The sequence below is a fragment of the Electrona antarctica genome, assembly GCF_951216825.1.
Source record: "Electrona antarctica genome assembly, chromosome: 6".
Lineage (NCBI taxonomy): Eukaryota > Metazoa > Chordata > Actinopteri > Myctophiformes > Myctophidae > Electrona > Electrona antarctica.
This window is the reverse complement of record NC_136811.1, coordinates 39,762,541-39,787,931: the sequence shown is the minus strand read 5'-3', so window position 1 is coordinate 39,787,931 and position 25,391 is coordinate 39,762,541. Positions and strand designations below refer to the sequence as shown.

General features: G+C 42.2%; 1 protein-coding gene across 1 annotated transcript; it reads right to left on the bottom strand.

The window, feature by feature from the left end:
- Positions 1-113: 113 nt before the first annotated feature.
- LOC306924810 (uncharacterized protein) lies at positions 114-24,150 on the bottom strand. The gene is made up of 7 exons (XM_079503460.1): positions 24,045-24,150; positions 20,512-20,633; positions 18,053-18,248; positions 16,014-16,162; positions 11,227-11,371; positions 2,532-2,676; positions 114-291 (listed from the first exon to the last, which is right to left on the bottom strand). The coding sequence occupies exons 1-7, from the start codon at positions 24,094-24,096 to the stop codon at positions 204-206; spliced, it is 897 nt and encodes a 298-aa protein (XP_079359586.1). The 5' UTR covers positions 24,097-24,150; the 3' UTR covers positions 114-203.
- Positions 24,151-25,391: the final 1,241 nt, after the last annotated feature.

Below are 25,391 nucleotides of genomic sequence, written 5' to 3'. Positions count from 1 at the left end.
TTCCCATCTCCAATACCTCTTGCTAACCCCCCCCCCCCACCCCCCCACACACACACACACACACACACACACACACACACACACACACACACACACACACACACCACACACACACACACACACACACACACACACACACACGTTCACACATGTTCTTCTGGTCCATCTCTCCCGCAATTCATCCTGCTCTCCAAAGTGCTCTCTCAGACAAGAGGTTGGTTGTCTTCACAGTTGGAGGGCAGTGACTCTGCACTGCCTTTGTAGATGGGCTTCTTCTGGGAGTGGTCATCACTGCAGGGAGGGGGGAGCGAGATAGAAAAGGGGGGAGAGAGAGAGACAGAGAGAGATTGTGGGGGGTGGAGTGGGGAGAGGGGAGGGGAAATGGGGGAGAGAGAGAGAGAGAGAGAGAGAGAGAGAGAGAGAGAGAGAGAGAGAGAGAGAGAGAGAGAGAGAGAGAGAGAGAGAGAGAGAGGCATGATAATCATTAAATCGACCCGCCTCTGCACAGCACAGTAGGTGCCGGGGAAGTATATGTGTGCAAATTATAGACTAGAACCCAGCGATCGACTCCAACAGCCGGCCCGCGACAGACGAGACATGTACACAGACACATTAATGTCATGCAGCTTTTCCATACTAAATTGGATTGAACATCGCCACAAACATGCACACACACCACATACGAGGCTGACGCCTACAGAGACGCTGGCATTTGGAGGACGCCTGAAATGTGTTCTAGGAGGCCATGCGCAGGAGAGGTTAACGAGCACATCCGCATGAGGTCACGGTACTGCACTGACGCATTGCCTTGCATACAGCTTTTAATGGACACTTTGGCTAATGTCAGTTGTCAATGCAAGAGCTTTTTGCCAGGTGCGAAGCAGCCTGGCCTACATTTGCACGCACCACTACTGACGACTGGCCGCCTCCTAGTGACCTCACTAGCGATCTAGTCATAATTGGCTGCCTCCTAAGCCAATGGGAGTCTGAACGGCATAAAAACCCATACTCTGAACACCGCAACGCGGAGCGAGTGGCAACAGCAGCTAATGTTATGAGCTAACTGGAGCCACAGGAACGCCATAACAAAACACAGTGAATGAACCAACAAAAGAACGTCGGAAACAAACGAAAACGGGCGCTACAAGAGCTTGTTGCACCTGGCAGTTTTATTTTATTAATTATTATTATTTTTTAAGTGTACTGAATTAGAGGCACTGCATTAAACTGGAGTTATTAACAGGGCTTTTTCTGCAGACGAGGAGAGTGGTGTGAAAACCCGAGGGCGAGTGCATGGGTCACAGAAGAGATCAAATACGAGGGTCAAGCCCGCTGAGAAAGATGCTAATGTTCTATGTGGATTATAGCTTTTAAAACACCTTAACTATGCAAACAACCCTAGAGTCCCTGAACGTTCGACAAGAAATAGCGGATCCTCAAGCTCACAGCGCGTCACAGAGCGACACATTGTGAGCTTGTAGATCTGCTATTTTCAGCAAAGAGATAAAGGAGCGGATCCGGAATAGAGCCAGATGGGCCAAGGTCAACTAAGTATATAAGTGGTTATAAGTGGATAAAGGACACACAGGCGTGTGTGGGTGGTCTGCACTTATATAAGAGACCTACTGCACACTGACGGAGCTCCCCCACACAGTGGAGTATAAGCCCATAGAAAGGTAATGCCATTCACTGTCTTCAACCCCCCCCCCCCCCCCCCCCCCCCCTACACATAGAGTATGCAAGACGCTTATGACATGCTATAGTACAAATAAATACTATGAAGTACATTACACCAGTAGACAGAAATTTGACAGATACGTGCACACATGGACGCACGCACAACTTCACAGGCACACAAACACATGCGCGGTATTGGCCTTGGTGTGTCAAAGATGCCTGAATGAAATATTAAACCAATAACCATACAAAATACTGTATGGACAATTGCAGGATGAATGATGGAGGCTGGGAGAGGAGCACTATAAACAATGACTCGCACATGTCACATGCGCACGCACGCACGCACGCACGCACGCACGCACACACGCACGCACGCACGCACGCACGCACGCACGCACGTAGTACACACACACACACACACACACACACACACACACACACACACACACACACACGTAGTACACATCACATGGTAATGTGCACATGCAAAAGTATGTACCAGCACACATTTCTGTATACACAGTAAAATCCTCAGCGTTAATTTAAGTCCGACATCGTAAAGCCTGACCACCAACTCTCGGAGTGAAGGATTTTACTGTGAGCAAACACGGGTTACCCACCGGGAGAAGATAAACATGTTTGCGAAAGAGATCATTACTAAAGATTAAACAAACACACACACGCACAGACACACACACACACACGCGCGCATGCACACACGTATGCACACACGTATGCACACACACACACACACACACACACACACACACACACACACACACACACACACACACACACACACACACACACACACACAATGGACACGATGGCCTGGAGCGATGCGTTCTTACATGGGCCCCTTGCTGATGTTGGCGAGCTTGGCCCTGCGGCACAGGAAAGTGCTCATGGTGACGATGAGCAGCAGAAGGGCCAGGATGGTCCCCGAGGCCATCAGGAAGAGAGACCCGTCACTGCTCTGCCACCAGCTGGCCGTCTCTGAGGAGGGACAGAGGAGAGGACGGAATACATCAGCGGTGGAAGAAAGTACTCACTTTTTTTTTGACTTAACCCATTCAGGACGGGAACCTCTTTGGTGTTTTTACTTCAGCTGTTGAAAAATAGCAGATTGTACATCTGCTATTTTTGAAAAATCGGGAAAACGTGTGCAAATCTTAGAATATATATTATTTCACAGCGAACATTTTGTATTCATATCTTTGCTTCTGGGGGGTCCATGAAAGAATATTTTCAGATTGTGGTCGGCGGCCAATTACATATAATTTTTGGAGTCCTTGACATGAAATTGTTTGAGAACCACTGATATAGAAAGAACGGTTTTTCAGAAAACTGTCAAGACATTTTTAGAATCTGGTCCTAAATTGGTTAAGTAAGAGTATCAAATACTGCACTGTAGAAAATACCCTGTTACAAGTAAAAGTCTGGAATTCAAAATGTACTTGAGTAAAAGTAGGCTACAAAAATAATTGGCATCAAAATACGCATTATGCAGAATGTCCCATTTCAAGTTAGCCTACTAAAGTTTTCAAAAATATATAGGTGGTTGGTGCTGGGGTTTGGGGGTAGGATTTTAAAAAATGAGGCAAGGGGAAAGCCACTGATTGTAGTTGGCAAATAATTTGAATTATGTTTTATGTGCATTTTCTTTGTATGCCTGTACCTGTGCCTTTCATCCAAAAATGAAATAAAAATGTATTTAAAAAAAATATATATATATATATAGTGGAGTAGAAGTAAAAGTATTGGAAATTGGGAATATTCAAGTAAAGTAGAAATACCTCAAAATTGTACTTAAGTACAGCACTTAACCCATTCTGGGCGGGAACCCATTTTGGTGTTAGCATTATGTTATGCTTTAGCTATTTAAAAATAGCAGATCTACAAGCTCATAGCGCGCCACCGAGTGGCGCGCTATGAGCTTGTAGGTCTGCTATTTTTGAAAAATCAAAGAACCACTGACATAGAAACATAGCTTTTTCAGAAAACTGTCAGGATGTAGAAGACATTTTTAGAATCCGATCTCAGGTCAAAATGGGTTAAGTAAATGTACTTAGTTACTTACACCAGTGGAATACATCAGTGCAGTCTGATGTCAGGAGCATTGCGGCCCCCTCAGGCAACTATTCTGAAGGGGACATGTTGTTATAGAGGAAGACAGACTGTGGTACACGGTGTTGTTGAATGGGAGATAATTATATGCTTCATTTATAATTTGGCGTACAGAAGCGGCTTGTGTAGAAAATAGCCGAGCTGCAGGCTCACAGCGCGTCACATCGAGACGCGTCGTGTCGTGAGTTGCATGCCTTTGAGTGTAAGGGTGTGGAAACTGAGTGCACTGCCACGTGTTGTGGAGGGTTTAATAGCAGAGAAAACCTATTACAGAAAAATAGAATTAATGCAGTTTACAATGTACAAGACAATAAGAAATAACAGGCAAGATGCGTATATGGAACCTGCATGCTACAACTCAATTAGATAGATATGGTATGGAGGACTTCAAAGTTAATAATAGACCTAATGGACTTAAAGGGATATTTCACTTTTAAAAAAAAAGAAATGTTGCGTACTTTTAACGTGGACTCACGTTTTTGTGAACACTCCAGACAGTTTTTAAGTTGCTTGATTCAGTATTTAGATATTTTGTACTGTAGCATTATATACTGTATGTACACTTAAAGTTACTTACTTATTTTTGACTGATTGAACCTTCAATGTTTTTTTGTTTTTGAAGGTTCTCTCTTAACAGCTTTAAAGTAATTTCATGGCCATGGGTTCATGGTCCATAATTGAGCGTTTGATGTCTACACATGCTGGGAGCAATGTGTTTGTCTGTGTACACCATGTTGGAAGTTGGACAAATGTTATTTAAAGTGGTTTAGTGGTGATGTCTACCTCCGGCATGAAGCAGAGGCACAGTAAGGACACTGCCCTATTGCTCGCTGTCACTTCCAATGATGAGAAACTGTTATTTCTACTATCTTAAAAAGTTATTACCCATTTAATTAGTACATGGGCTTCCATGTGCCAAGATACGCAGCTTCAGCATAGAGAGCACTGACCGATGAGTCAATTGCAGCATTAATAAGATAACTGTACCAATAAATAACGTGCATCGATCATAATTGGCTTAATTGTGGTTTCGGAGGTTGCATATAATTTTAGTGATTGCAATCGTGAGGATTAAGAATCTCGTTGGGATGATTGGCCGGTGTTTGAAGAACCCAGAGCAATCATCTCAGGTCGTTGATAAAGATGATGAAGACAGATGAACTGCCATAAATTGGATTAGTAGTAAGGTTGTAATGAAATTAATTCTCCACTTCTTGCATAGGGTCTTGACTTTTCCTGAGACATGAAAATGTCTCTCTCGCTCATACAGATTAACGTAGAGACTGTCGCTTCTCCTTAACTCTCGTTAATACTGTAGCCAGGTAATGCAAAGACAGATGTTTACTTTAGTGCAGTGTGTGTGTGTGTGTGTGTGTGTGTGTGTGTGTGTGTGTGTGTGTGTGTGTGTGTGTGTGTGTGTGTGTGTGTGTGCGTGTACTATGTATTGTCTTTTCCTGTGAAGTACGCTGTGTTTCCCTGTGCATGAATTACTATTTCTATCAAACGTTTTGCAAAACTTGGGATTATTTATTGAAATGGTTCACAAAAGAAAATCTCCGTCCATATTGATTTTAAATGTTTTTGTCTACTCAAAAGAATATCTGCAATCAATGTGAGCTGTGAAACTGACAAAAATAGATGCAGTCCAAGAGAGTACAGTACGTGCGTGCAGCCGTGCACATCCAAACAGACATTTTATCAGGTGCAGTATAAAAAGTAAGACAAAAAAGTCTGCTCTCAAAGTGAAATGTATTAAGTCTACAATGTTTTAACCACAATGGTTTTCATCAGGTAACCTAGGCTACATAAAACATTTATGTACCTGATAAAAAGCCTTTCTGTTCCCAATGTTGTACACTTCAACCACTTAAACCCTATATATCGGGGGTATACAGGTATACTAGGCTCCCTCCTTTCCCCCCCCACTACACCAAACATCTTCTGCGAAAGTAGCTGATTTGATGCATTGTGAACCCTGGTAGATCTGCAATTTTAGGCGAATGCTCGCCTATTTCCTGTTTCATGTTGTTAATACATTTCACTTTGAGAGTAGGGCTAATTCATTGGCAGGTGTTTCCAAACTGTGCTCTCACTGTGCTGTACCTGCAGGGCTATACCGACAGCACCAGAGACAACATGCAGCAGAGAGAGAGATAGAGAGAGAGAGAGAGAGAGAGAGAGAGAGAGAGAGAGAGAGACAGCTGTCTCAACAGTGCAAAGTTATAAAGGACTTTGATTTAAACATAGCAAGCAGCAGACCCAAGGCTGGCATCAATTTTGTCAGCAACAACCCACAGTGGAACTCAGTGTGACATAACGAGTGCCACTGTGTCAGTCGGTGGACAGTGGCACAGGTACGGCAGTGGTGGAAAGTAACTAAGTACATTTACTTAAGTACAAGTTTGAGGTATTTTACTTGAGTATTTTCAATTTCCAATACTTCTTCTACTCCACAGTCCACTACATCTCAGAGGCAAATATTGCACTTTTACTCCACTACATTTATTTGAAAACTTTAGTTTAACACAGCCGACGCGAATCGCGTATCAATACGTTATCAATGAATCAAACGTCGGGTGCGAATCACGTATCAATACGTTTCAATCACTTTTTTATAGCATACTTTCATTCATCTTTTTACCCACCCGGACAATGAAGAACCATCGCCCTATCATTGCTGCTTAGTCCCGCTCACGTGATCAGAAAAAAAACAAAAAAAAAAAAAAAACCCTCCCCTCCTGAAAACAGGAGGGCGGGCCGCTTTACGTGTATAAACCAGTTTAAAATGGATGCGCCCATGCCGATCTAGTCTGTGTGTGAAAAGAATCAAATTTCACCTAACCTCGCCTCACCAGGCTTTCCTCCACCTATTGGCTTTTATACTCGATTCCCCCCTCCCCTCCTGTTTCTCCTGCAGGAGGAGGGCCTTGCAAAATGGGGGCTCATGTCTCGGAAAAAAAACATGAACGGAACGCTGTTACGCTGCCTAACACATGATCTGCAGATTCTGCACCAGATCGGCATTGCTGCAACACACATGGACAGATGCATGTTTACTTCTTCATACTGTAGCGACCAAACGATCCCCGAGCCTACAATACTACGAACTAACAAACGAACTACAGTATCGAGAGGGGCCGCCATGACAACAGACAGTCTACCGTTGGTGGATCACGTATCGCCATGCAGAGCCGTCATAATCGGAGATCGCTCAGACGTGTGATTGTAACGCTTTTTTATTCATTATAATTGTAGTGATAAGACCGCAATGAACGCGTCGGGGACGTAATCGACCCGGGTGTAATGTATAACGAACTTTTCCGCGTCCTAAACCGTGCATGCCCAGGCATGTTCCCTATACTAGCTTGAAAAACAAAATCAGCTCATGATGACAACGTGTCTCACCGTTATACTATAGTTCTGAACCGAACGGTGGAATGGGACTTTTTATAGCCGTACGATCAAGACTTTTGCTGCCCAATGTGCCCATGACCCCCCCCCCCCCCCCCCCAATGTTACTGCGATCAAAACAATGAAAGCAGTGAATCATCATCATCATCTAAAGGATGCAGAGTTATGAAGGTTTATAGTCAGACATTGACAGGCAGATATAACAATAAACACAATAAATATGCTATACATCCTATACACCGAATGAAAGCCCTGAATGTGTACTTTTACGAGGAAAAGAGTAAACATTGATCCCATGTACAGTCTGTCATAAATTGGTTACTGGGTGGATGCACATTGCGCCCACCAGATATAACTGCAGAGAAGACATGGACCCGAACTCAATATTCACAAAATAAGGCCTATAGCGACATATAAATACTATATACCGTATGAAACAGAAGACTCTCTGCTTTCATAAGAAAAAAACTTCTACTGTAGTAATAATAAAAATCACACCCATGTGAAGTGAGTGGTGCAACTCTGTCCCATATTCTGTTCTCTGCTTATTCAATACAGCTCGCTATATACGGACTGAGGCAGAAAGTCATGTAAACCTTTTATTTACAGTTTGGTCTGTAAACTTCTACTGTAATAATAAAAATCACACCCCTGTGAAGTGAGCGTTGCAACTGTTCTGTACTTATTCACTACAGCTCGCTATATACGGACTGAGACAGAAAGTCATGTACTGTAGAAACTGTAGAAAGTCATCTACAGTTGCGCGGTGCAACTGTAGAGAACAGTTGCACCGCTCACTTCACAGGGGTGTGATTTTTATTATTACAGTAGAAGTTTACAGACCAAACTGTAAATAAAAGGTTTACATGACTTTCTGTCTCAGTCCGTATATAGCGAGCTGTAGTGAATAAGTACAGAACAGTTGCAACGCTCACTTCACAGGGGTGTGATTTTTATTATTACAGTAGAAGTTTACAGACCAAACTGTAAATAAAAGGTTTACATGACTTTCTGCCTCAGTCCGTATATAGCGAGCTGTATTGAATAAGCAGAGAACAGAATATGGGACAGAGTTGCACCACTCACTTCACATGGGTGTGATTTTTATTATTACTACAGTAGAAGTTTTTTTCTTATGAAAGCAGAGAGTCTTCTGTTTCATACGGTATATAGTATTTATATGTCGCTATAGGCCTTATTTTGTGAATATTGAGGAGTTCACGTCCATGTCTTCTCTGAAGTTATCTGGTGGGCACAAGCTGCATTCAATAACCAATTACTGTCTAACTGTACATGGGATCAATGTTTACTCTTTTCCTCGTAAAAGTACACATTCAGGGCTTTCATTCGGTGTATAGGATGTATAGGATATTTATTGGGTTCAATTTTATATCTGCCTGTCAATGTCTCTGACTTTAAACCATCCATAACTCTGCTCGCTGTTCAAGATAACCACTTCCAGGCAAATGCAGGTGTTGCAAAAAGGTCAATATCTCCAGAATGGAACATGGTAAAATCAAAATGTATTTTTTAAATTGAAGTGGACAAGTTCAGCTTTCTTTTGATGTATGCGTGTGATTCTCGCTATAAGAGAACATTTTGCTGTGGGCCCCCGAACAAGGCCTTTGTGCAATGTTAAACGGTAGCAACATCCAAATAGGCCTGTCGAGATCTTGTAGCAATCAAAGTGTTAACATGCATTAGCCACTTCAGACTATACATTTCGAAATAAATGAAACTAACTAACTAACTTTCAAAATAGCGTCACATCGTGACGCATTGTGAGCTTGTAGATCTGCTATTTTCAAACGATTTTTAAACATTTTAAAACTTGAAACGTGACATTCTGCATAGTGAGTACTTTCTACTTTTGGTACTTTAAGAACATTTTGATGCCAATACTTTTGTACTTTTACTCAAGTTCATTTTGAATTTACTTGTAACAGAGTATTTCTATATTGCAGTATTGATACTTTTACTTAAGTAAAAAATGTGAGTACTTTTTCCACTACATTTTTCTCCTCAGTGGGTTGGTAGGCTACAGTATATCTTCAAATTGACTGAAGCCGATTTTTTTTTACTTTCCCCAAATGTAAGCTGTTTATTTGCATTAGTGCCACAGGCTATGGCATCTGTATTGCCAGTCATGGTCCCAAGTGTTTGGCTGTGAGCATCACATGCAGAGTATACGAACACTTCCAATTGATAAAACTGCCTCATGACTAAACTGTCGGTTCCTTTTTGAGTATACCGTATATTGTTAACCAAACGTTAACCAAAACGTGGGCATGCACGTTTTCTCTGTCAATTTGTCGCTCATTATCACTACTAGTTATGACCGGTTAATTGGGATGCACACGCAGATTAGACACACCAACGGACCGACATGCGGAAACAAAGGTCGGACATGCGGTCGAACATGTGCTGCTCCTGTGCTTGCGGTTAGGGTTAGGTTAGGGTTTGAGGTAGGTTGTCGGACCAATACTATGTCTAAACTAAAGCAGTAAGTCAAGTAAGTAAGTAAGTTTCAGTATTTTTTCAGTGACTTATCGAATACCATAAGAATTCAAGCTGTGATTACATCTAGAGCACGGCACCTGGACACCAGAGCAGAACTGCATGCTATTTAAAAAGCAAAGAAACAACCAGGTTCTCAGTTCTCCCAGATCAACAGTAATGTAATATGAAAACAGCGAGAAAGATCTGGGCACTCGGGAGAAAGGGAGGAAAAACGTATTATGGCCTTTATTAAAAAATGGCTTGTCAAAGTAAAAAAAAAAAGAAAGAAAGAAAGAAAGAAAGAAAGAAAGAAAGTTCACACGGGTGTGATTTTCCCCCACGATTTTGTAACCCATTTTTTTCACCTGGTGTCAATTGTGATTTGTCTAATGTAATCCTGGGCGCTACACTCCCTCTGTCAACCTGGGGAGAGCAACGGACTGACCTCATGTTTCCTTCAATGCATGAGGAGTCCAAGCCTGACAGGGGGGAGTTTCCCCGGTTGGACGTAGCGCGTGGAAGCAACACGTTATTCCAACCAGTTCCTTTCCCCTCCAGTATTACTGTACTGCATGTTTTTTGTGAGGGTTAATTGTACCCTAGGGACACAGGGAGAACATGCAAATCCTACAAACTCCACACATGAAAACTCTACACAGAATAGAAAGGTCCTTTCGCCAACGCCAGAATAATATCATATAATCTTCCATTTCCTCATGTTGAGGATGGATGATAAGGCTGAGACTACACTACAGCATACAAAATTCACTCTCTCCCCAAGACAATGTCAGTCCACTGAGCCACCGACACTGAGCTTCATAAAACCACTAAATCTGACCACCTGCACTGAACTTTTCACAGCTTATTGCTATTGAATTCTTGATTTCCTCTAAGCTCTGACTGGATATGAAATTATTGTCAATTTTGAACTGTGCTGCTAGCACTGTGCTCGTTTTGACCTCTCGAGAATACCTCATTTGTAAAAAATAAAAAGATTATTCTAAAAACACGGCTTCTACTTAACAGTTGATCCGTAGCATAACCACTTGACTATAGCATTATGTGATCAAGCCGCAGGTATCAGACTGAGGTGATGTACAGAGTGCTTCAAGAACAGTTTTGTGCCATATAACATAACATACATAGCATACAAACATCTGTCAAATGAGGTTGATTAATGTTGTGCTTTTTGTATGTATCTTCATGTACAAGGGGTTATGTGGGGCTATCTTATAACTGTCTTAGAAAGGTTCGGCCATAACGTGAGCTTAGAAAAGCAGCTCTGAGGAATAACAGGGCAAAGAGTTACGTCATCTAATCTAATCTATGGGGATGGCATTTATACATCTTTGTTTTCTCCACTTTTTCAATTTTTTGCTACATAAGAACCTAGGCCCAAATCCACAAACCAACCAGCAGACTGGGGTATTTCACAGTGTTAGAACAAAAGCATCCTTTGAAAAGGCTTTCTATTGTTTTGCTCTACTGTTCTAGGTATGGAGTCCTTACCTGGCAGTACAGTGATGCTGATGGTGCGGCTCTTGATGAGGGAATCCATGATGGGGTGCTTGGCAACGCATGTGTACTTTCCTGCCTCCCATGCCTGAATGTCCTGCAGCTTCAGCTTAGAGGACGGCAGGATCCAGTCAACACCCTGCAAGAGATGGAGAGAGAGAGAGAGAGAGAGAGAGAGAGAGAGAGAGAGAGAGAGAGAGAGAGAGAGAGAGAGAGAGAGAGAGAGAGAGAGAGAGAGAGAGAGAGAGAGAGAGAGAGGGGGAGAGAGACATGCTGTAGGGAGTAGGGACAGACCAAGAAAGATAATGACAGAGAATAATCAAATGGCAGGGCATAAACAAGATATTTCTGTGTTGACAGTTACTTGGGCAACCAAACTTTCACAGCAACAAGCTGTAAATACATGAGAGGCTGACATAATGAGGAATAACGGACGGACGGACGGACGGACGGACGGACGGACGGACGGACGGATGGACGGACGGACAGACAGACAGACAGACAGACAGACAGACAGACAGACAGACAGACAGACAGACAGTAAGATCAAAACGAAGAGAGGCAAAGCAATGGGGACTAGAAATAGGAGACCTTGCTTATTGGCAGAGTTGTTTGTTGCTCTAAGAGAGTCAACAAACTCCCACAGCTACACGTTTTGCTTGTTCTCTTTGATCGACTGAGTGAGTGAGTGAGAGATGCAGCAGAGGAGAAGAAGCTAAAAGGGAGAAAGACGTACCGGTAAAAAGAGATTACCAAAAAGAGAGTGACAGATGCAGAGACAGATGCAGAGAAGCAGATGGAGTGAAAATACCATAACCAGTAAGAGGAGGGGCTTAAGAAAGGCATATAGAGCATGGCATTTCAGCTCTAAGAAAGTAAATGAACCCCTAAACAAGATGTACTTGCCAAAGAGCACAACAAATAGCAGGGAGAGGAGAGAGGAGAATGTCTGGCCCAGAGAGACAGCAAGAGAAAGCGAGAGATGCAGCAACAGAAACAAATCCAGAGAAAAGCAGATGGAAAAGAGAGAAATAACTGTTGCCAACCAAGTGATGTTGTGGACCCTATCAGGGCTATCTGCAATGTCCTACAAAAAGGGCATTTACCTGAGTAGTAATACCGTTGAATGGGCGCACATCAACAACGAGGCAATAACCTAAATAACGGCATCATCGGCAAAGAAAGGTACGACAACAACACGCCGTTAAACACAAGAGATAATGAGATGGCGAGGGAACGGGATGAATTGTTGACACGAAAATAGCGGAGCTATTATGAGATAGAGCCCGGCACGAGGGGGAGACGAATAATAGGACAACAACCACGCATGCTGTATTGCAAAACAAAACAAACATGGAGAAAGTGGACGGGGAAAAAAAAAGACATTACACCATGCAAATGATTTGGCTCCTGTGAGCCTCCGCTCCTGCCAAGAAAGTCCATTTCAATTTGAATGGGTCTGAATTAAGAGGATTTCCCATAAAAGCCCAGGTCTGGCACAAGCAGCATTTTGTATGCAAATCCACTGACTCCCGAAGCGGCAGAGCGGCTCCTGCGCCTGTCATTACCGGGGGCCAACAGGCCCACGGCGCCTGTCTGTCAAAACAGGACTCATCGTGGCCATTTTATGCCCCTTAGCCGTCCCTCACACATAGTGCACTGTACAGCAGTGGTGGAAAAGGTATACTCACATGTTTTACTTAAGTAATAGTATCAATACTGCAATGTAGAACTACTCCGTTACAAGTGAAAAGTCTGGAATTCAAAATGTAGCCTACTTAGTAAAAGTACAAAAGTATCAGTATCAAAATGTAAAGGCAGAATGTCTCATTTCAAGTTTTCAAATGTATAAAAATCTTTTTAAAATCTACAAGCTCACAATGCGTGGCTTAGTTGTGGTTTAGTTACTGTATGTTTTGTCATAATAATAAAAATAACTAGTAACTAAGGTTTTCAAATAAATGTAGTGGAGTACAATATTTGCCTCTGAGATGTAGTGGAGTAGACGTAAAAGTATACAGGAAATTGGAAATACTCAAGTAAAGTACAAATCGGCTTACCTCAAAAGTGTACTTAAAGGACAACTTTAGCTTTTTTCAACCAAGGTTCATGTTCTAGGTTGTTATTAGATAAAGTGCTGTTTTTATTTTATTTTTATTTTTCATTTACGACTTTCTTTAGGTTTAGCGATTTTTGTGATTTTTGGACAGGGGGGCGGAGGCATTCGAACAGGGTGCTAAATATGTATTTAATGTAAGCAGTAAATAAATAATAAAAATAAGTAATGTATGTATGCAGTAAATGAAAATTAAAATCTATGTAAGCAGTAAATGAAAAAATGAAATAAAAAAACCCACTCAACTTTTACTTTATCTAACAACCTAGTCCTCACACACAGTACCGTACAGAGTATGTACATGCAGATATGGACAATGTACTGTCTCACCATCATGCACACTAGTGTCATTATGTAAACACAGATGCACAAACACATACATACACTGGCATACGCTCATTACATCTTTCCTTAATTGTGTCCAATGTGTTTGTTATCTGTCGTATCCAGAGGTTTTGATGCGATTTATGCAAACATGGGCAGACTGGGCACTAAACTAATAGATGGACAGACCAGGAAATCAAGCATGCTTGGTGAGCAAAGCTTCTGCGTGTTTAGATGTACATGTCCGTCACATTCCTAATGAAGATGTTTCACCAAAGAGGCTGTGGTTGTAGTGTGTGCCAAGTAAAGATAATAAACTAACTGGCATGGATAATACACCATATAAAGACACACTGTATTAGCACTTAGCAGTGTAAAATGTCCACTAAATTGAATTGGGACCAGCGTAAAACCAGACTAGAAGTGGCCCTTTAACAAGTGCATTAACATATTAAGGTGAATAACAATGGGGGGGAAGTTGTCAATTAGCTTCCCTTCTGCCTAGGAAACGTGGACGGGAGGTTGATGATGTAATACACCGGCCCCACCACAGGGGAGCAACATAACCCACTCAACAACTTTGTTTAGCATGCCTGTGGCAGCGTGATATTTTACAGTGAAAGGAAAGAGGTTCTTAATTCCGTTGAAAGGTGAGGTATTTGTTCATTTTGGTAAGCACCCAACTGAATCTACCAACATAATTATTTTGGGGGGTTCACAGGCTGTTGTCTAAGCTAAACCAGTGTTTCCAAAGCTGGGGCCCAGGCAAGGTGCCAAAAAGAATGTTGTCTGTTTGGACACAATCTGGGAACCCGTTCGGTGAGGTGGTCCAATGTGTGGTCTCTCTCAACCTGCCATCCCTATTTTGGGCATGTCATTCTTATTGTCAAAAATTGTCCAAATTGTCGTTTTTAGCCAGGTGCTTGAAAAGTGCCTGGAGCCCTGAACTACATGTTCACCTACCTCGACCGTAGTAGATCATGATTGGCTGCCTGCCTGCCTGGCTGCCTCTAAGCCAATGGGAGACTTACTCACAAAACCCATCTTTAGTTTGAATGGCATAAAACCCATACTCTGAACGCCACAACGTGAAGACGTATTGGCTGCATACCCTGAACGCCACAACGTGAAGACGAATTGGTTGCATACCCTGAACGCCACAACGTGAAGACGAATTGGTTGCATACCCTGAACGCCACAACGTGAAGACGAATTGGCTGCATACCCTGAACACCACAACGTGAAGACGAATTGGCTGCATACTCTGAACGCCTCAACGTGAAGACGAATTGGCTGCAAACATACTTATATATATTCATAAACGAGAGCTTGCTGCACCTGGCAGTTATGACTTGAGTCATTCTTCTTGTTCTCATTTTATGATGGTTTTTTTGGTAGCAGGTTTGGTAGCAGGTTTCAACAATTTAAGTTTAGTTTGAACATACCATTTTTTTCCATTTTCTCCCTCACCCCATCCCTCCCCCCACAGTTATCGTCATCATTAAAACAATATAAAAAGATAACAATTGTGTATTGTGTCTTTTTCAGTATGTCTTGTATAAAAAAAGAGAGATATGATAATGATAGGCCTATGTGTACATTAATTATGCATTGTCAATAAATAAATCCTTAAAAAAATGTCCAAATGAAAATGTACAAAATTAGAATAAAGATTTTCGAAAATAGCCATTCTATAAGCTCACAATGTGTCACAATGCGAAGCGGTGTGAGCTCGACTATTTTTTGCAATTATTTTACGAGAACTGTAGTATATAGTGTGTGTGTGCTACATGTGCGGGCGTGCGTGTGTGCGTGCGTTTCCACATGTGGAGGTCTCAGCTGTCCTTTGGTCAGAAGTGGGGGGCTCCAAGGGGAAAAAAAGGTTGGGAACCACTGGTCTAAAACCTCATTAAAGCTGTTAATCCACAGTTAGTGAGGCAAGATGCTGCCCCATGCCATCATGGGGGTCTCTCAACCAGCCTATATAATAGCCCACAAAGTCCCTCTTCTGGGGAGAGAGGAGCTGGCCATAGGAAGAGAGAATGGTGATAGCAGCTAGGGAACATGTGGCTTGAAAAGAAAAGAAAATCGCATGGAAGAGAGGAGACGTGGAGACGAAGAGAGAGAGAGAGAGAGAGAGAGAGAGAGAGAGAGAGAGAGAGAGAGAGAGAGAGAGAGAGAGACAGAGGGAGGAACGGAACAACATAAACAGTGCGCTTGAATAGAGCGAGGAGAAAGGAGAGTGCAAGAGACCCGAGGCTAGCCAACAAGATAACTCAGAGAGAGGAGACAGAGAGGGGCCTCTCCACGGCCTTCATTTACACTACAGTTCAACACCCACCTCCTTCGACCACTGGTATTCTGGCTCCGCCGATGACCTGCTGCTGCACTCCAGCTCCACGCTGCCCCCTTTGGCCACCTTCAGGTCCACCACAGATCCCAGGTGGCCCCTCAAGAAGCCGGACTGCTGCATGACCACGTTTTCCATGTCTGAAACGGCCATGGGGAGAGAGAAGAGATGAGTCATTGTTTACCAGTAGTGGTGGAAGAAGTACGTTATTTTTACTTAAGTAAAAGTATCAATACTGCAATATACCGTACTGTAGAAATACTCTGAGGAATTCAACATTTACTTACACATTTAATGTTTTCAAATGTTCCTGTATAATAATCTTTTGAAAATAGCAGATGAAAACGCATTGTGAGCTTGTAGATGTTGTATATAGGCCTAGGGCTGAAGACGTGGTTAATGCACATTTTGAAATGATAATCAAAATCTTCAAAGTAACTAATAACTAATGTTTTCAAATAAATGTAGTGGAGTAAAAGTACAATATTTGTATCTGAGATGTAGTGGAGTAGAAGTGAAAGTATTGGAAATTGGAAATACTCAAGTAAAGTACAAATACCTCAAAATTGTACTCAAGTACTGGTCATTACCAGGCACTGATGGAACAGGGCACTGAATGTACACTGTGCGCTGCTTTCCAGAGAAGACTGGAACGTGTGTGTACATGTGATTGCGGTGATGTAAGCCGGTATATAAACACTCGGCGGTCTGTAAGCATGTTTGAGTATCTACCCGCACCCGCACGCTGGTTCAAACTCAAACCAAGCAATCGATAGCAATGATAATAGGCACCTATTCTTCTCACAGTCTTTAGAGGTGCAGTGTTGTGAATAATGGCTCATTTTCGATAGATGGGTCCACGCGCACATCTCTCTCTTGCTCTCTTTCTCTCCCTCTCTCTGCTTCTCTCACACTCTCGCTGACTCCCTCCTGTTGTCCATCCTGATCATTGGCTTGTATTGATTACCCACACAAGGCCGGGGAGCTTATCAAACGGAATTAGTCGATTGGAGGACTACTGGGAGGATAGGCATAATCAGGCTGTATGACACCGTGTCCATGTGCCTGTGGTTTTAAAAACAAGCCCCAATGCCTGATTTGTACTTAGTTGTGTGCTGGTGTCACGCATCGAACAACATGAGCTTGAACATTGTCTACTTTCGATGTGCATTCGTGATTCATCGTAACATTCTTAACTGCATTCAGTTTATCACACACATTGTGGTCAATCAGTATGTGTTCTGCTGTTGTTTTGTAGAGAAATGCATTATCTCAGCCAATATTAATATTACGCGCATGTAACTTGCATGTCCTACCCCAGATTCAAACCTGGCTTAATATAAATATAATATAATAATGTAATATATCTGTATCGGGTGACCCTGCAAATAATAATATCGGTCATAATTTCAATATCATCTACTCAAAATGAGAAAAGAATAATTATTACCACCCCAATTGTGTAAATTACTGTACATATGTTATCATACTCTACCATACAGACTGGTCCAAATAACATTGTATTCACAAAAACAAGTTGGAATACTGTAGCTTTAACTATGTATGTTTTTCTCTATCCCTTGCTGAGAAGAACGCAGTGTCCACCATGTCTGATAGATTGGCATTCCCTCCTGCTGGCTGTATGGGCGAGGGAAGGACTTCAGAGTGTCAGACTGTCTATGCTGTCAGCTTGTTTGTTTTTCCCCCATGTTCTTTTGGGTAGTTTCATGTTTCCTTCTTAGTTGGAAAGGGTATAGTACGCATCGCCATGCCACCAACTTCTGCCTTTTCAGAGGATAAAATGCAGGCGCTGTGTTCCTCGTCTGTGCATTTCACAGTTATAGGCACCACCTTGGTTTGGAGTGAGTAACCAACTCATGTGAGGAGAGACAGACAGCGATCAAAACCGTATAAACTTCTAACATTTTTATTTCTCTACGTCTCTCTTGAGTAGCTGTTCTGCAGAACTTCGACAAACAACTTTCTACACACACTTTCCCTCTCACTCTGTGTCGGCACTCGGCACTCACAATGCACTGTGATGTTCAGGATCTCCGAGGCATCGCCGGCATCAGACACACAGCGGTAGGACCCGCCATGGTGCTCCGTTATAGGCCCTTCCACGAACAGCCGGCCCTCCTCGCGGTGGGAAAACAAGGGTCTCCAGGGCCACCCGCATCTACCCATGTACCAGTTACCTTCATCCGGCAATTGAATCCATAGGGACTGGAGGTGGAGAGACTGCACTTTATACACAATTCACTTTAGCATACAAATATATATTGCCCACAAAAATGCTGCTATTTTCTTGGTGCAATAATATATGTATAAAATGTTTTAGTCTTAGCCTTAAATGGATATACTTTGCAGCTATTGTACCAGTTTCATACTTATACATACTATTTTAGAATTAGTATTTATGTATTATGGTCTGTTTTCCCTTTGTTGTGTTGTGTTGTGTTGTGTTGTGTTGTGTTATGTAATATAATATTTGGGTGTGGGGGGGGCTGCAGATGTAAATTAGCATCTTTGCAAAGTAAAGACAGAGAGAGAGAGGGAGATGGAGAGAGATGGAGAGAGAACTAAATTAAAACAAATAGGGGCAGATACCACGTCAATAAATGATGATTACTTTTCAAGGATGGCCTAGTTGACACATCTCTTTGGGGGTTTTAAGTACTAATCTGATAATCATTGCTTCATGTGCCTTGATCAAACACGCAGATGGAAACTCTAAATAGTGAACCACATTAACCCTGGCGTCGGGCATGTCATTATATGTACTAGATCTGTACGTGGCCGTCGGCCACCGGCCTACTTGAGAACGATGCAACCTGTGAACCTAATAATTCCCGTTGTCAACTTGTCATAGCACCCGTTTTAACTTTCTGTCTTTGTCCCACATGGAGATCTCTGTATCTGCCTGTCTGCCTGTGTCTGAAGAGGGCAAACTGACTGACTGTGAAAAGTGGACTGGTTACGTAATCAATCGTCAGGTGTGGGGTTGCCATGGCAATCAATTGGCTGAGGCAGAGGCTGGAAATTGCACAGGTAAGGGGACTTGGCCTCATTAGGCCCACTGGCAACACCCTGCGGGGGTGTGGAACGTGTGTGTCGAATTTGAAGTCGGTGGGACAAACGGTTCTCGAGTTACGTGCATTACAACCGTACACACACACACAGACACACAGAGACGTTGCACATTTATAGTAGGACTAGACCTGTACGTGCCCGTCGCAGTCGGCCACCGGCCTACTTGGGAACGATGCAACTTGGGAACCTAATGATATGATATACGTTGCCATAGCACCCGTTTTAACTGTCAGCCAGTGTCCCACATGGAGATCTGTGTATGTGTGTGAAGACTGCAAACTGAAAAGTGTACTTGGCAATCAATTGGGCCCACTGGCAGAGCCTGATTGGTTGAGCCTCAATTGGCTGTGGCAGAGGTTGGAAATTGCACAGGTGAAAGGAGTTGGCCTCATTAGGCCCACTGGCAGAGCCTGGCTCAGGTGAAAGGAGTTGGCCTCATTAGGCCCACTGGCAGAGCCTGACCAGAGCCTTTTGTGGTGGTTCTGGAGAACCGTGGGTCCGACCGACTCGATACCTGGCACTGCACTCCCTGTGGGGGTGTGGACCGTGTGTGTCGAATGTGAAGTCGGTGGGTCAAACGGTTCTCGAGTTACGTGCATTACAACCGTACGCACACACACACCCACAGAGACGTGGCGCATTTATAGTAGGATAATATAAAGTATAAAATAGGACTGAAGTGGTTACTGTAAAAAAAAGAAATAATAATAATCCCATTTCAGGTACTAACATGATCACAGTACTTCTTTGATTACTCCATCCTAACCAAAATACTAAGAGCATTAACAATTGCAAATCCGAAAAATAAAAGACTCCAGAACGAGGTTAGATGGCCAAAAAGCACAACATATTCTCACTCTCAAATTGTAGTAATAAATTGGGACATAATCTTAATCTGACCATGCTTCTTCACCCGTTGGTTTGATGCTACGGGTGTGAGAATGCCCTGACAAGCAGCAGTGTGCGTCAGTAATGAGAGACAGAGACAGACAGAGACAGACAATGTGGAGCCTGTTCTCGTTATCACTAGTGCTTACTTGTAGACCACAGACCAGTCTAGTGTCTTGAAAATGTTGCTGAAGAGAAAACTGTTTACTATGTTAAGTATATACAGTAAAAGTAAAATATAAATGCAATTATGAATACTAATGCTTCTAAAGAATAAATGAAGTGCTGTCATAGCAGGTTGACTGAATGTGAGTCTCATATGTTAGTGCGTGTTCATCCTATTTAGCATACAGATTTCAACATTAAATCAGGGAGTACGGTTAATCGGCAGAGGAGTGTGTGTTTTGTGGCTCTAAGAAGCCATTGAGACGAGGCGGTCAAGTCGGACTCAAGATTGACTTGTGAAATACATCATCCGACCCTGCAGCCTTGTGTTTAGCATACTCACCGTCTTGCGGAATTCAAAGTGGACCTGGCTCAGGTTGAGTTCAGAACCAGAGACCAGACAGTCCAGGACCACCCTCTCATACCGCAAAACTGGCTGGGTGGGCCCCTTGATGAACAGGGTGGCTAGTGGACAGAGAGACAGACAGACAGACAGACTGAGTGAGAGGGGACAGACAGATATTTATATTTGCATGAGAGATTTGCATATTAACTAAGCATTTAGCTGATAATCTTACCCAGAGGGACAACCATGGATTAAATTGCAATGCCTATATTACTAATATTATATAACAGCCCCGCAAATCAGTGCAAGCCAAGGCTCATAGCTGCAGTTCTCAGAAAATACTTTTCAGAAAAGATTGTGTAAGGGAGAAGTGCTGCTACCATAACACGTACAAAAGCAAATAAATGGAAGTGAAGGAAAGGGAGTGGGGTAGATTGATTGATTGATTTTTATTTCATCTTAAAAAACATAGGGCTCTGCTGAGAAAGCTAAAACAGCGCCATACATGAATAAAAAAAAGGTCAAGATAACACACAATACATTTCCGTTGTCGTCCCTTAGGGAAGGACGTGGGGGCAGGACAGCACTTCTACAATGGCACAGTATTTTTGTATTATTTTTTTTATTCAGCACAGTATAAAAACAACACAGTGAACATATATAAGAAGGGTAAAGTGCTAGGCTGAGGCAAAAAAGCCACAGTAGCATACAATATAACATTATACACCACAATAACCTGGCTCGGCAGCCACTCAGTATGTTATTTATTTATTTCTTTATTTAACCAAGAGAAGGAAAACAAAACCCATTAACATTAATAATATCTTCTCTAAGGAAGCCCTTCTAGGTTAAATAGATAGAGATAGATTTGTATTGAACCTGGGGGAAATTCAGGTGTCATAGCAACAATGCAGCAAGCATGAAATCATGCCTACATTCATAAAAGCTACACAAGCTACAAAACGACCAAGTGAATGGCCAGCTACATTTCGCTGCAGAGTCACCGTTGAAGTGTTGCTCAAGCCACGCACTGCGTAAATGAAAAGGGTAGTGTGAAACATCAGGGAAATGGTTAACAGCATGATTGATGCTTGATTGCGTCATTGGAGCGCTGAAAAACATTGAAGTCAGCTATACATTTGTTGGTAGCGCGTCACACCCGTCATGCAAGTGTCCGTTATTTGTTTTGTAGCTTCATGTCATTGGTAGCCTGTTGCTTTTTTTTTTTTTTTTTTATAAAGTATATTTATTGGTTTTAACAAACTTAAAGACAACAGACATTACACAACAATAACATAATAACAAACAACAAAAGAAAATAAAAACAGCTCAGGCACAACACCATTATAAATAAAATGATTGAACATACAAAGACATGGCAAAGACAATGAACCATAATGACTCTTGAGTTTTGATAGACTCCCATTCAGGAAATACATCCATACAGTATATAAATACATGTTAAAAAGGCAGACAATACAGTTATCATAGGCACACATGAATACTCCACTCAAAGGCGGCAACCGCCCCCCCCTCCAGGCGGCAGGGCCACCGCCCCAAGAAGCGGCCCCGACGCAATGCATCGAGACCCCTGCTCGGGCGACCACCCCCCCATACCCAAAGGGCAGACCAGCCCCCACCCCAAAGCAGAGCACCCACTAGGGAAGAATGCTGGGTTGGCATGGAAAACCTCCAAGTATTGTGGCAGACAATGTTGGTCCAATATGATCTAAATAAGGGTCCCAAATTTTGTAGAAAGTGTCCAATTTAGAATGCAACATGCATGTAATGTATTCACAAGGAATACAGTCCATTATAATGTTATGCCATGATTTCTTTGATGGAGCAACATCCAGCCTGTTGCTTTGTTGTTGCTATACAACTTAGTGTGAATGCAAAATCTGATTTAATGGGGAATTCAACTCAGTTCAAAACTTGTTGTGGAGTCATTTCCACCAAGGCCTTCAAGTTGCTTGATTCAATATTTAGATGTTTGAAATGATTTTCATTTCAGTCACTGAAAACACGTCCCTGGTTCTGGTTCCTGATTGTCCTATACTCAGTATACTGAATGGGGAGGCCTTCATTTTTTGATTGGTTATTTCAATATATTCATATTTTCCATAACCAGGGATGTGCATTTGAGTGTGTCTGATCAAACAAATATCAATCAACTTAAAACTCATCTCTGGGGTACACGCAAAAGTCATCATTAAAATGACAACTGTTCATCCGTTTCATTTTAATCAAATGGAATTTCACTTCTGGGTCAGAAGTGAAATTCCATTTGATTAAAATATATATCAACAGTGTGAAACACATTACACAGATAACACAAGTCTTTATTTTGGTTATGGATTGCAACATGGATCAGTGGGGTCAAGTTGAACAAATACATAATTATTCTGGTTATATTCACCTATACATTCTTAATGTGTACAGGTACATGGAAAGAACATCCACAATATAGCTGTTTTATAATGGTAATCCTTCCATTACATGAAGAACTTAATCAATCACCAGAGAATAAAAACATGTTTTCACATCTATTTTTATTTGGTGACCCACTTGTTTATATTTGGTTCACTGATTGTTACTTCAAGTGTCAACGCCCAAGCACATTAAACCACTGTGTTCTTGTGTGATTAAGTGCAAGTTGAAGCAGGTTGTTGTACTCAGACAGCAACCAGCCACTTCCTCTTCCACTGCTTTGTCTCCAAACTGGAACTCTGCCAAAACACCACCACTGACCAACACACTGTGGCCCCCTATTGGCCAGTACCGAAACATATACAGATTATACACAGAATGAAGAGAGAGAGAGAGAGAGAGAGAGAGAGAGAGAGAGAGAGAGAGAGAGAGAGAGAGAGAGAGAGAGAGAGAGAGAGAGAGAGAGAGAGAGAGATAATCAATTTAATCATGTATACTGTACATATATAGTAGAGTGTGTACTGTATATAGCAACGGTTGGAAAGCTATTCAGGCATATGATCACTTAGCTGTTTCCCAAGGCTGGCATGCCCTCCCAGTGCCAGAGAGTGAAAACCACTATTGCTTTTATGACTTATCATAGACTGCTAATTAGAATAATACAAGCATATTGTATTATTATCAATTCTGACGATATGGGTAGAAATGTTTTGTGTTGTTCATCAAACAGCAATTCTCCAGAACACAAAAAATTACATAAGTATTTAGAAGGTTTCTGGGGAGGCATCCCCAGATACGACCGCTTGAGACTCCTTAATTCTCACTGTCGGATGATAGCAGATACAACAGACAGGCAAACAGTATATGTGGCACAGTGACAGGTAGATGAAAGGCAAGCACAAAAATAAACACGCACGCACGCACGCACGCACGCACGCACGCACGCACGCACGCACGCACGCACGCACACACACACACGATAGAATACAAGGTCAAGGAACAATATGACAGAGATCGAATATATACAGAGTAAACAAAAGGCACAGTAAGGGATTGTGGAATAGGACCATAGACACACATGTGCAGTGCACCATATTTACCATAACTGGCGTGGAACAGTGCAAGCGTCAATATCCCCACGAGTTCCTTCATGACTGGATATCCAAGAACAATGATCTACCAAACAAAGATTGTAGGCTAGGTGTTGTTCTTCCTTGTTTAAACTGGTATGAAGCTGAATTATGGGCTATTTATTCACAGCCAGCGGGCCGGGGGCGGTGCCTTCTCTGTTTGCAGAACCCAACACATGATGTGAGTGTTTATGCAGGTGAACATGATGGTGCGTTGTGCACTACTTTTGTCTCAAACTGTTGCTGAAACTAAAGCTTGTTGGGCTTTCAATGAGTGATAAGACATGATATGACATAAGCGACGTACAGTATGATGCAGATGGCAGAATCGCAGCACTTGATCATCATAAGCATATTTACATAGCATTTGTTATACTTGTTATACTACATTGGCAAATTATGTCTCAATTTTGCTTGTCATACGATACATTTAAGGAACTGATTATGAAAGCTGAATGTCAGCACTCAGCATCCTGGTTGTAACGAGTGTGGGACATTGTGTTAGGTGTATCGGCTGGATCGATGTAACCTAATAGGTTATGCATGCTCGTTTAAAGTTAGCATGCTTCAGATAAAGGTTGCAGAATATTTTCATCAAACGTATAAGAACTGAATTAAGTAGAATAATCAGACCATTTGGAATTAGACTTGCAAAACCTGTAATAGCCTAACTGAAAATATGCACACTGTAGGCTATATATGCTATTTTGTCACGAACATTGATCTTTATGAATCAATAAAGATGAATGCACAAATCAAAAGTTGCATCATTTAGCTTTCACCAGCATAATACCATAGGGCTTATTGTTATAATCTTGCTTGACCTTGGCTGCACAGCCTCAGTAGAATGGAATGCTCTGCTGTGCACAACAGATAAGAGGGAACTAACAAAGGCTTCTGTTAGGAAAGACAACATATTGGCAAAAACGAGGCTTCAAATTTCCCATGTTTGAATTTATGAACTTTAATTAGAGAAATACTAGAAATGATCAAATGGAGCATTGTGCATTCTGTGTGTGTGTGTCACTGTGTGTGTGTGTTGTGTGTGTGTGTGTGTGTGTGTGTGTGTGTGTGTGTGTGTGTGTGTGTGTGTGTGTGTGTGTGTGTGTGTGTGTGTGTGTATGTGTGTGTGTGTGTGTGTGTGTGTGTGTGTGACTGTGTGTGTGTGTGTGTGTGTGTGTGTGTGTGTGTGTGTGTGTGTGTGTGTGTGTGTGTGTGTGTGTGTGTGTGTGTGTGTGTGTGTGTGTGTGTTAACTTTTAAAGGTCTGGCTTTCCGAATTACGTCATATGGTAGCCAAGTCTATGGACTTTTTAATG